This window comes from Cucumis sativus, chromosome 6 (genome assembly GCF_000004075.3).
Source record: "Cucumis sativus cultivar 9930 chromosome 6, Cucumber_9930_V3, whole genome shotgun sequence".
Classification (NCBI taxonomy): Eukaryota; Viridiplantae; Streptophyta; class Magnoliopsida; order Cucurbitales; family Cucurbitaceae; genus Cucumis; species Cucumis sativus.
In genome coordinates this window covers 23,968,485-23,982,442 of record NC_026660.2, presented here as the reverse complement: position 1 = coordinate 23,982,442, position 13,958 = coordinate 23,968,485, and the positions used below count along the sequence as shown (strand labels likewise).

The 13,958-nt window shown below is 30.9% G+C and overlaps 2 protein-coding genes across 2 annotated transcripts; both read right to left on the bottom strand.

The window, feature by feature from the left end:
• Positions 1–1,877: 1,877 nt before the first annotated feature.
• LOC116404806 (protein trichome birefringence-like 14) lies at positions 1,878–9,980 on the bottom strand. Its single transcript, XM_031888298.1, is given in 6 exon segments — positions 1,878–2,967; positions 2,970–3,025; positions 3,284–3,479; positions 4,181–4,351; positions 6,250–6,500; positions 9,664–9,980. Coding segments are annotated over 5 exon segments (1,347 nt in total). The 5' UTR covers positions 6,404–6,500; positions 9,664–9,980; the 3' UTR covers positions 1,878–2,197.
• Positions 7,955–9,172, bottom strand: LOC116404517 (pentatricopeptide repeat-containing protein At2g21090-like). Its single transcript, XM_031887040.1, has one exon. It carries the CDS (start codon positions 9,170–9,172, stop codon positions 7,955–7,957), a length of 1,218 nt encoding a protein of 405 aa, XP_031742900.1.
• Positions 9,981–13,958: the final 3,978 nt, after the last annotated feature.

The window sequence follows — 13,958 nt, the reverse complement described above, 5'->3', positions numbered from 1 at the left end:
TCACAAAACCAAAAAGCATGTAATTGAGTTCTATCTCAATGATGTGATTTGTTGCTATTCCTTTTATCTGACATCGGTTAGAGTGTTGAGATTATGACTTTCGAAGTTCAAGCTTCTTTAGTATGATATTTAAAGAACTTTCATTTACTCCTTGATGAAGGACGTGACTCAGGGGAGTTTCCTCCATTTCACTACATTAATATGCTAATATATTTGAAAAATTAATTAATTTATTGATAAATCTGTAACTGACGTGTAGTATAAATTTGAAAATTGATTGGAAGGATTTGATACCTAATGGCCTTGGAAACAAATGAGAATGGATTATGATCAAACAAGCATGCTTTCTCAACAAACGAAGAAGAATAGAAACATGAACATTATCAAACACCAAACCGTTTGAACTTTTAGATAAAATCACGTTTATAAAAAACGTCAATGCATTATGATATATTTTGTTACATTTATTTTTAAAAAATTTAAAAATAATTTTCCTTAAATCTTATTTGATACATTCAATCGAGAAAGAAAAAGGATAACATTTAGTGAATTAGAGATAATTAAAATGTAAATTTAATAAATATAACAAAAGTGCTAAATCAAATATTTACTATTTGTATAACAATTTAAAAAAAAAAAGACTATGAATCCAATTACCCTTTTATAAATTTCATATTTGTCTTTATTGAATTTTGATTATTGCGGGACAATTTTTCAGTTCTTTTTTTTTACGTTTATTTTTCTCTTCTTCATGTTATTACTTTTCCTTATTCATATTTCTATTTCTTCATTTTCTCTTTCAAAATTTCTTCTTTCTTCCTCTCTTATCTTCTTTTTTCTTCTTGGTCCAAGATCTAAACGATATTGGTACAGGATCTAAACGATCGTGTACTAACATGTAAACAATCAGTTGTTTATCTCAAATAGACAGAAATAGATCACTATCACCAACAGATCCTTTAGTTTTATTACAAGATCATTTAGGCTGGGTAAAAATTGTTTAGAGTTGGTACTATATTATCGTTTAGACTATGTATAAGGGTACAAGATCGTTTAGACGGGCACAAAATGGTGTGTGACCGATTAATTATGAAAGTATTTTTGTTATTTCACGTTGTATAAATATTGTCGTGTTTTATTCTATTTTTGAAAAAAAAACTCCTAATTAAAATATTGTGAATCATGTGATATTAATGAGTTAAGATTCCAACTTACCATAATCTTAAATAAAAAGGGAATACACGAATTAGATTCCTAACAATAGCGATTACTATTCGTTAAGTTGAATGTAATCGCTAAAGGAATAGAATAAATTGGAGAGCAGAGTTCTATAAATTTGAAACAACATTTTGATGGGAAAGATGGACACAAATTAAAGTATACCCTTTTATTAAGTAATAATTTAGAAAGATACATAGATATATGCGTACTCCTCTGGGTGATTATGGTTCGTCTGCCCCATACGTAAAGGAAATTGCACAATTCGCAGTAGATGATCGCGACCAAACAGCAGGAACTATTACTTAAGGATGGCAGTACTACCCGTGATTTCTTGGTAGTTGTGAATTATATAGGCCTTACAAGGAGCTCATTTGTTGATAAATCTGTAACTCTTGTATAGTATAACTTTGAAAAATGATTGTGAGGATTTGATACCTAATGGCCTCGTAAACAAATGGGTGGGAATGATTAGGATCAAACAAGCATGCTTTCTCGATAAATGAAGAAGAACAGAAACATGAACATTATCAAGCATCATTCTATAAAGTCAAAAGTCAATATGTTTTCTTTACACCCTCGTCTCATATCAAAAAGCATTTGAAACCCTTACTCGCCTGTATTTTCGAATCAGTTTGAACCTTTAGATAAAAGTACAATTATAAAAAATGTCAATGCATTAATTCTAATCATCCATTTTGCTGATCCACCAGTTTGTTAAATGAAATATACTTATTATAGTTTAAATTGATACATGTAATTTATACAGTTTACAAGTATAAATTGACTCTTTTTAAATGAAAAATGACACGTAGGCAATACCCACCATATAATTTAATTCAGTAGCAACCAACGCCATCTCATCAGTGATCATCTTCCCCTGAACCAATTAGTACAGCTCTAGGCAGCAAAAATTAGAAAGATGAGTCTTCCAGGATTACACAAGAGAGAAAATCTAAAATCTTCAAGACAAAAGAATCTATATTTGTGCAATAAGAATCTCGTTCCACGTATCCGGGATACCAGGGAGACACCAATGCAAGCAATCGCTACCGCTCGATGTTCCTTTGATACTGTAATTGGATTTGTGAGCTTCGTCTCTTAGATATGAAAGAGCAGTTATATCCAATATCTTTACTTGTGTACCTCTTACAGCATTCTCAACAACTGTATCACTTGATCCATTCTGCTCTACTTTGCTTCCTCCAGATAATGGTCTTGTGTTGTCACAGCTACCTCCAGAATTCCATTCCCCATTGCGGAAATGCCGAGGTGATAAGGTCCTGAAAAAAACCTTGAGTCGAGGATGGGAAGGGAGTTGTGAATTGAGCCATTTCACGATACTGTGCACCGTAAAATTTTTAGCTATGCCTATTTCTTTTAAGTTCCCGAGTTCACTACGAACTCCATCAGTGTACATTACCCATCTATTTTGTCTCATTTTTCCCCTGTTCCAATGATGTCCTGTATTGAGAACCAACACATCAAATAGATGAAGGAATTTTCTCAGAAATGCTGGCGGACGGTCAAGATGCATTGCTACATCGGTGGCTGGGTCTGATGTGTTCAAAGGCAATAAATCGCTGAGGCTAGATGACCAATAGTATAAAATGGTAGTATTGGTATTTGAGAAACGATATGCCCAGCCATCAGGACGAATTGCACCCTTGGCTTTGACAAGACCATATTCCTTTCCTACATCTTGAACCTCAGGCCTTTCTTCCCCACCAGTGACCATACACATCAAAACTGAAATTGCTGCCTTCCTAATGAATCCCCAATGAATGCGATGGTTTTGTCCTGCATTCTGAATGGAACAAATTCAGATCATTCAGAGAGTGTCGAGAATAGCAGAAAGTAACCTTAGTAAATCACAATCCATTAAATAGTTCACTTGGCAGAGAGTTGAGGACCATAAGATAGATACCTATACTTTCAGAATTCATCGTATGGTGGAAATTGTTTGGTTGAAAATTTTAAAACCAATACACTAAATAAAACAAGACAGTTTTATATTATCAGACTTGCTAAACCTATATGCAAAAATATAGAAGGAAGTCATTACCTTTTCAGGAATGCAGACCGCTCAAATGCTGGCAATTCACAATCTTTGGGAACCCAACGATATTTTTCATAGGAAAAATCTGTCCGTTGGGTCAGTCTACATGACCACATTGCTGATAACCATCTCTTACATCCAAAGCCAGAGTATAGCGGTCGACTATTGTCAAGGACCCATCCTCCATTTCCATAGCTACAGGCTGAAAAGTTAAATCAGTCAATATAACAAACAAACCGATTTAATGTGCACTGAATAAGCTAATTTCATAGATAAAATTAAATATTGGATTAATATGCATGTCATGGCCTTCATGATAAATGCCTGATATCAATATAATTCAATATTTAACAATCGAAGCTTTGTTTCGTGAGGAAAACATAGACCTTAGATGAGGAAAATTTGTTCTATAAAGCCATAATCCATATGGTCTAAATAATTGAAAATTTCACCAACAACAATCCATATGGTTTCCTTTCTCTTTATTGCTATAAGAGGGCTCTGATGTAAAGAGTAACAACACTAGGAAAAGGATACCGGTCAAATTTTTTTACCACGACTAGATCTTTAATCAAGAACATAGCATCGAACAAAGTAAACGACTGATAAAGCACATTTTGAATTATCATGAGTTTCAAGATATCAAAATATTCAAAACATCTCTAGGTATCCTTCATTTTAGAATTCTCCCTTCTACAATGAGATTGTAAAATAATTTCTCTTTTGGGACATCAATAAAAGTCAATAAGAAAGAAGCTCCAATCATAAACAGTAAGCAGGGATCACGCCCCCATGAAACTCCCAACGGTTTCATAATTGAAGGGAACAATTTTGCGAAGAGAAAATAAATATGCTAAGTATGTAATTAGAAAACAGCACCACGATTTTGGCCTGAGTACTTACTATTCTGATTACTCTTGCTCCTGTTAAAAATTATTGTAGATGCAGAATCTGTAAGTTTAACTTCTGAGTTTGCATCATCTTTTACTGTCTTTTCCTTTGTACTTGAATTTGAATATGTTTTTCCAGAATTCTCCTTTATTGTGTTAGGCAATACAGAACTGTTTGTGGAACCTACCATGAACCCCAAACAAATAAAGAACATCAGCAAGGTACACAAATAGCAAAAACAGGCAAAATACACTAAATTTGCATTTATGTTTCAGCATTTTTCTAAATTCATTACATTTATGAACCATCTTTTATATTGCTGATTTTAACAGTTTTAATTTTGTCCTCAAAGTGTCAAAATTTTCAAGAACATCCATATTCAATAAATGTGGTTGAAAATTGATATTTCAATGGTGATGTTTTTCTTTGAATTGACATTTTTTTATATTAAATAATTACCAAACCCTCTTATATAAAAAATCCAACCAACTATGAAATCTAAAAATAAAATAAAATGGCAAAATACACTTTTGGTCTTTGAGATTTAAAGTGGATGTCTCTTTGGTCCATGAAGTTTCAAAATGAACATTTTAGTCCTTGAGGTTTGATAAAGGTTTCTAAAATAGTTCCAAAAACTACTTAGACCGTTAGTTAACTAACAAACAAATCATGTGCCAATAAAACGAAGAGTTAAATAGCTGATTTAGAATTTTCCCTTCTACAATGAGAGAAATCGTAAAACTTCTCTTTTGAGACATGAACAAAAATCAATAAGAAATAAGCTTCAATCACAAGCAAGGATTACGCCACCATGAAACTCCTAACGGTTACCCAACCGTAGGGAACAATTCTGAAAGAGAAAATAACATGCAAACTAGTGATTAGAAAACAGCACCACTAGTTTAGGCTCAGTACTTACTATTCTGATTACTCTTGCTCCTCTCAAGAACTATTTGGAATGCAGAATCTGTGGGTGTAATTTCTGAATTTGCATCATCTTGTATTATCTCTTCTTTATACTTGAATTTGAATATGTTTTTTCAACGTTCTCCCTTACTGTGTTAGGTAATACAGAACTTTTTGTTGAACCTACGACGAACCCTAAGCAAATAAAAACCATCAGCGAGGTACAAATATACCAAGAGAAGGCAAAATACATTAAATTTGCATTTGAATATGTTTCAGCATTTAACTAAATTCATTACATTTATGAACCATTTCTTCTTTTGCCAATTTGACAGTTTCAATTTTGTCCTCAAAGTTCCAAATTTTTCAAAAACATCCGTATTCAATAAATGTGGTTGAAATTGATATAGCAACAGTGATGCAGCATTGTAAAAATATTGGCAGTTTTTTATATTAAAAATTTACCAACTCTCTTATATTAAAAACCCAACCAACTATGACATCCAAAAAAAAGTCCAACCAACTATTTTGGAGAAGAAAACCCACGGACCCAATTACTAAAAGAAATGAAAGGAGAACCGTATGCTCATGGGGTAGGTTTCTAAGAGCATTAAGGCTGAATAATATAGGTTTGCGAGAAAGGGGATTGGTAGCATGAGTCAAGAGAAAAGGCTGCACCAACAGTGAATGGGGAGAGTTGCATGAAACTGAAGGAGCATGTACACTGAAGTTGTCCATCAAGTAAGCTTCTATTTAGGTAAGGCCAACGGGATTTTCTAATTTGGATGAAATGAGATAAAAACTTAACATTCAAATATTTTCCATTCATAGAATATAAGGTTGTCAATGTTACGTCATAGTTTCTCTACTCAACTACAACCACGTTATTGAAAATAGTAACTTGACTAAAAAGTCAATACCTTTGAGAGCAAATTTCAAAATTTTAAAGGAGAAACCAAAAACTGTGTATAAAGGCCATATTTAGCTTACTTCCTTTAACCTCCCAAACTTCACTTTTCTCCAATCAGATTGTCTTTGTCATAAAAAAGAAATGTACTACTGAACTCAAAAATCTAATAGTTCCAACAAGAAGAGAACAACGAAGAATACCAAAAACTAGTCTAATTTAATAGTAGACCAGTTCTAGAGTTATAAACAAGCATTGACAAGCATACCTGCATAAGAATTTCTATACCATGCTTGAACTGACTGAGAAGCGGTAAGGAAAGGATTCTCCCAAGCCCACAACACCAAGACAGTGAATGTGAGAGCAACTACGACCAAGAAAAGATGATGCCCTCTTACAGGGAAATTATTTCTGAATTTCATCTCTGCAAACTAACTCTTAGAGCCCTCACACCTACAAACTTTTCCGTCTAAATTAAGAACAGAACTTCATCAGCTCTTTTACCTCCAGTACAGCAGTCTTCCTAGCAAGTTACAGAAAAGGAAGAAACGATCAAAGTCATGAAGACAGAAAGAAAAGCAGCAAGACGAAAATCACTAGTGAGCCACATTCCATGAAAGATATCTCTTAATCAAAGACAATCTTCCTATTGGATAATATAATAGGATGTAAGAATCAGAGTCACCAATACATAAAGAAAATTAAAAAAAAATGAAAACACCAAAGCAACACAAAACAAACATGATGACAGGTCAATTTCTAAAAAAGTAGGATGCGTGCACTTTTTTTATGATAAAACATATGTCTATATATTGATATCGATATTATACTTCTTTATCAATAAAACGTGTAAGTTTTTGTTACAGTACTTCACCAAAAAGATAAAGAGCTTAGCCAATTGACGACATTTCAAATCTTACAAGATATAAATGGAATTAGTTGGCTATGACTAAAGAAAGAAGATAGCGTCCTCATACTTTAAGATTGATCAATTTACAAAAATTCAGTCTATAAGAATTAAGAAAATCTATTTTTTTCTTAACCTTGGTGTGCCCAGTCGTGTCCAGCCCTGTACAAGTTCAAATTTTCACAATTTTTTCTAGGATTATTTGTAATGGTATCACACAAATATGGTGGGGAAAGAAAATAAAATACTACAAGCACGATGATGATGACCTATAATTGATTCATTTAGCCACTGAAATGTTGAATGATAAATATTCTCATGCATTACCGACTAAAACTAGATGTATATTACCACAAACAAAAACAATAATAATACTAAAACAAATAAATAAAATAAAATCAAGATCTCCTACTTGATAGCAATCCGTCCTTCTCAGCCTTGTAGCTTAATCGTTCCGCTTCATATTCTCAAATTCATTCAATGAAATTGCTAACTTTTACAATATATTTGCAATGGTGAGACACGGGATTCAAATAGATCATGCCCAAAGTTCAAGTACTGTATCCATCATAAAAGTAAATACCATCATCAAGAGCCATGTAACCAATAATGTTCATATGCTCTAGTAGTATAAACATTAACTCATATATCTCACCCATCTGACTATGGGAATTATCTCTTGCCACAAACTTATGCCTTATATTTCTTATTTCTATGCAGCTATATGCTACTTCCTTCTTGAAACCTCTTTCCTCCATAAGTTTTCTCACATTATGGGCATCCATCCATCGACTTGCTGCAGCAAATACATTAGATAACATTACATATCTTCCAGCATTATCTGGCTCCATCTCAAACAAAGTTTCTGCAGCTCTTATAGCCAGGTCTAAATTTTCATGTATACGACAAGCCCCCAGAACTGCACCCCATATCCCAACGTGTTTTGATCCATTGGGTGCTCTGGATATTAAATCCAATGCTTCAGCAAGTCTGTTTTCTCTTCCAAACATATCGATCATGACTGCATAATGTTCTAAACTAGGCTCAATATCATAAAACTTCTCCATTAACTCCAGAATACATAATCCTTCAGATGACAAACCAGTATGGGAACAGGCAGACAGCACAGCAAAAACGTCACTTTATTAGGCCTTATCCCTACTTCTGTCATCTTTCGGAAGGCAAGAAGTGCTTCCCTTCCAAGCCCGTTTTGTGCAAACCCAGTTATTAATGAATTCCACGATACTACATCCTTTTCAAGAATCAAGTTAAACAACATCCTAGCTGATTTCACGTCACCACTCTTGCTGTACAGATCAATTAAAGCATTACATACATATACGTTTGGAAAATTAAGTTCACTGCTCCTTCTGATTATGAGTCCATGAATCTCTTTGCCTTTTGCTATCAAAGCAAGATCAGCACAGGCACTTAAAACGCCTACAAATGTGAAAGCATTTGGAGAAGTTTTTTCCTCCAGCATTTGTTGAAACAAATCCAGGGCCTCATTGCTATACTTGTTCTTCACTAAAGCATTAATCAATGCAGTCCAAGTATGAACATTTTTTACTGGCATACAACTGAAAACTCGAAAAGCATCATCTAACCTGGATGTCTGATTATAAGCTACAACCATGGAGGTCCAGGTAACAACATCTCTCTCCTTCATTCTACTGAAAATAGAATATGACGCATCTGGATCGCCACATTTACCATAAGCATCAACTATAGCATTACAAACAATCATATTAAACTCTAATCCAATGACAATAGCTGCTCCATGAACCTGACGCAAGAACTCCAAAGCACCCAAACAGGCACAAGTACCTGCTATACTCACAAGAGTAATCTCGTCCAAGGCTAAAAGATCGAAATCTTGTTGCATTTGTCGAAAGATATTCATTGATTCTACATACAGCCCATGGTGAGTAAAGCTAGAAATCAAGGTATTGTAGCTAACAATATTTGGATGAGGCATTTCATCAAAGACTTTACGAGCTTGACTAAAAAATCCAGCACGAGAGTAGGACGCAAGAATGGTATTCCACGAATGAATATTTCTAATGGGCAAATCATCAAATGCCTTCTGTGCATTTTCCATAGAATTACATTTGGAATACATGTCAATAAGACGATTTGCAAGGAAGAGGTCAAATGAAAGTGCAGTTTTGATAAGGTGGGAATGCAAGGACATGCCAACCCTTAAATGTTTGTGTTGAATGCATTTTGAAAAGAGACGAGCACAGTGATCAAAGGATGGGAAAAGATCAGAAAGAGGCACCATTTTAAGATCGTATGGCAAACTAGAAGGAGTAAGTAAAGTCTGTGGCTAATTATAAAACTTCTATCGATTGGCCCGGTTGAATAGATTAGACACCTGGTAGGACATTAAAATAAACAATCAAGGAACTGAAATCCTCTGTCAATACAGACAATTAGAAGGCTGGTAACTTAACTAAACCGTTCATTCAAGATAGTTCATTCAAATCTTCTACAAATTACACATTATAATCCCCAAATACTTCATTGAAGATTGTCCATTCATATTCTAGTAGTACAGCACTCAAACAGAACAATAACAAAATGAAATAACCAATAGATAATACAAACAAATTCAATAATAAACCCTTCATCAAAACCAATAACATTACTTCCATTTAAACTCTAAACCAAAATCAGTGAGGTTGAATTTGAAATTCAAATGACTTAAAAGCATCCAACATTGTATTAAATCAATGTCCAGATTAAAATAATGAATAGATAAAAAATGCATACCTTTATAAATTCTGGAAACTTGAACAACGAAATTTAACAATCAGCCATGGGTTCAGTAGGAAAGAAAAAAGTTTGACCAAAATAAATAAACGGAAAGCTCAACTCACAAGCTTCCTCTTATGTGATTCTTCAACAACTCGTGACCTAGAAATCTAAAAATGTAAACTTCAAAGTTTTTCCAATTTCCCCAATCGCAGAATCAAAGGAAGAACATGAAATTTTTCTTGAAATTCTTTCATTGGGTATTTACAGTTTGACTATAAAATAATAATTCGTCTTCCGCGTTAAGGAAGACGAATTAGTTTAGCTCTCTACGTTATTTTGAGGTCTAAATAGTTGTCAACTGTTATATTTAACTTTATTTATTCACACATACATTTGGGAAAAAGATAAACTCAAAATTATTATTAACTATAAAATTTGTTAAAATTTGTTTATAGAAAAAGAAACATAATAAAATTTTAACTTACGAAATTGTATAAATTATTATGGAGATTTTTAAAAAGAAAATTATAGTTTATAAATAATAATTAAAGATGTATCAACATTTTTTCAAAAAAATTACAAATATTGCTGATAGACTTGTATTGTTTACAGGCTTGTATGATCTATTAGTAATAGACTAATATTTGCAACATGATCTATCAATGATAGACTTCTTTCAATGATAAAATTTGACAAATTTTGCTATATTTGTAAATTTTTCAAGAGAAATTTTTAAAATAGTAAAATAAATTAAAATATTTACAAGCTACAGCAAAAATTTTGAATTTTATCACTGATAGAGTCTTATATCGCTGTAGTATATTAATGACTATCATTGATAGAATTTGCTATAAGTTATAAATATTTTGTAACATCTACTATTTTTTTAAAAAAATCAAATATCAATTATAAATTCTTCAAAATATTTTTTTTTTTTCCTTAAGAACTCGATGAAGGTTAGGAATTCAATTATGAATATGAGATTTGATACACTAATCATTTTAATCTCTATAAACGAGACAGATATTTTAACTATTATATACATCTATTTTTATATTTATATATTTAAAAATTTGAGTAAAACTGAATCGTTTCTGATTTAGATTATAACAAAATCGAACCAAATTGATTTTTTTTTAGATTATAACAAAATCGAACCAAATTGAATTATTTTTTTTAAGAATACTAAAATCAAATTTGAAACTGAAGCAAACTGCATAAATACAGTTTGGTTATGTTTCCTATATAGAAATTTTAAACTTTTCAATTAAGTTCGGTTTGGTTATCGAATTGAACCATTTCCACCCTAATTTGGGTTGAGGACTCCAAGATCAAGGTTCTCCCTCATATCATAAATAACATTTAAAAAGAAAAAAAACTCCATCTCCATCCACATATGTATGTAAAATAATAAATTATATCTAATGTGTTAAAATTAAGTGAAATGATGAATAATATCTTCTAGCTATGTCGAAAAAATAATTAACAACAAAAATAGCTATCGTAAGTACATAAAGAACGAATAACACAAAAACTGTTGTTAAACCAGTTTGCATGCACCTATGTCTAGAGCAAACTTATTAGCTCAAATAAGAAATATTATTAAGATTCAATTGATCAATCAACAACATTCTTAAATTATAATAGAAACCAATTAATCAAAGATAGATTTTCTTGAATCTGTGTTTAAATCTACTTGAAGATAAATTCAAGTTCCCCTGAATTCATTGACCGCAGTTGAACTATTTCAGTCTTCTTTCATATTTATTATCAATTGATACATGGTGAGAACACCTCTAGATTCTAATCAGCAATTTACCATAACACATAAGGTAACTAAAGTACCTTCAACAAGCTTCTTCAGCAACACGAATTTCTTCGAATAAAAGTCCAATAATTCGGCACACTAAACTTGCGAGAAGCTTCACAATTAAAGACCCCGCAAATTTTCTTGTTTAAAAAGAAATAGATAAAGATTCATAATAAAAATAACAATCTTTTATCTACTAATATAATTAATAATTTATCTTCAAAATAATAATAAACAAAATTCTTATTAAATCTTTTTGACAAAAAAATCAACATATGAAATAAAAAATAACGGTCAAGGCCGCCTTGTAGTAGCAGCATCATCAATCGACTACGATAATTTACCTCTCGTTTTTTCTTTGGTCGAAATTCAAGCAATTCTCAAAGACCTTCATCTTATTTTTTCATCTTCGATTATCGTTTGAATTTGATTATCAAAATTCGATCAAATACTAATTCCAAATATTGAAACCATCTCGGAACTCAATAAATTTGGGATCTTTCTAATATCTTTGATTATATTTCCTAATTGTCATATGTCTCATGTATTTGCAATCAATTATTTGCTTCACATATGTGTGTGTATGTTTATATTCTGTCTCCTACATGCTTGCATGTAAGACTTGGTCCATTATTCTCATTAATTTCTCCTTTTCCTTTGTTCCAACGACTTTAGCTCACTCATTATTCTCTCTATCTTTTTTCTATATCTTGCACTAATTTTCATTTTTCATTTCTTCCGGTAATCTCGTCCTATTAAAATATGCGTAGACTTTTAAATATTATTGTGATGATTTCATATTATATGTAAGTCGATCGATCGGAGTTCTTTTCTATTGTTCAAACCTTCTATAAAACCATTTTTTACAATTTTTGAGTGCTTTGAGTTAGACTAGTTTAACTTAGGTTATATTTTCAGTTGTTTAGTTTAGGCTTTTCAAAATTTGATAGAGTTCGTAACCTATGAGATTTGAAATCTTACATTTTATATATATATGATCAACTTCGAAATTAAAAGTACTATTTCCATTCTAGATATTATTTTTCAAAAAAAGCAAAGACACGAGGAGTGAATTAAATTGTCAAGAGAGTAGAATTATCTTACTTTTAATTATTGAGAAAACATTCCAAAAATGTTTTATAATCATTGAGAAAAAATATTTATAAGAAATTATCAAATATGACCCAAGAAAAAAATATCTAATGGTTAAAATCTATTTTGGAATAAAACCTAAATTGACAACATAAAATCATATATTATATTACCGGCGTCAAACTTCTATAATTCCTGCCGTCGGACGGCCGAAGTATGGGCCTTTGTAATGATTAAAAGATATATATAAATAAAAACACAACAATTTTTCTTTATAAAATAGAAAAATAAAACAAAAGGACTAATTATTGAATGAACAATAGCCCAACTATACAAGTGTCAAATTTTGCATATTGTGGTTAATAATATATATATATATATATATATATAGTTTTTCATATGATTATTATGTTCAACCTTAATGTATGGAGGAATCAATTTGAATTTTGTATTTTTCCTAGTATCTCACAAATCTTTTAATTTAATCATTCAAGAAAAAATGCAGAGATTCAAATTTAAAAATAAATTATTACTAGCTAATAATTAGTGTAACTCAGACAATTTTCATTTTTTTGATAAGAGAAAAAATTTAAATAATTAATAACATCTTCAACTCAACTAACCTAAACTCTTACCTCAATTTCAAAAATAACAAAATCAACTAACTTATTTATTAATATAACAAAAATTTAATTTGTATATGTGATAGACTGTACAACAAGTTGATATATATATCTATTTATGTCTAAACGTTAAATATCTATTTTAAGGGTTAGTTTTTTCGATTTCATTCTTCAACGTCTATGAAAACAATTTATGAAAATTTTGGACTTAATGATATTTTATCAAACAATATAGATTGAACAAAAATAAAATTAGGATGAAATTTGTAGTTTTTTAATATTTATTATTATAATATATTCAAATACTTATTTTAATATAGAAAAAGGTGAGTTAAAGGGCATCTTTATTTTTAGTTATTTAATTGAGGGAAGGAAAGAGATGGCACATGGGCTACATCTTGAAAACACTCTCAATTACACTTAAATAGGGTCCATGTTATTCTTTAAATAGTAGAGTTCTATTTTTTTTTTTTTTTTTGAAGGAAAATAAATAGGAAGTTTTAAAAGTAGTAAAGTGGAATAAGGTTTTTTTTGTTAGGACAATTAATTGACTCTACATATATTAATATTTATATAACTGCATGATGTTATTTAAATTAAACATATATATACACCACTAAATTTTAATATTTGATAAAGATAACTACTAGTGAATTAAAAATATATATATATTTTGGTCTTAACCGTAAATATTTTTTTCATTTAGTTATTTTGTAATAATTAAAAATTTTCAATATTTGGTTTTATATATAGAAATTCTGATGAAGAAACTATTCACAAAATAT

Excerpts from the sequence above, each read along its gene's own strand:
- LOC116404517 (XM_031887040.1), bottom strand. The coding sequence starts at position 9,172 with ATGGTGCCTCTTTCTGATCTTTTCCCATCCTTTGATCACTGTGCTCGT.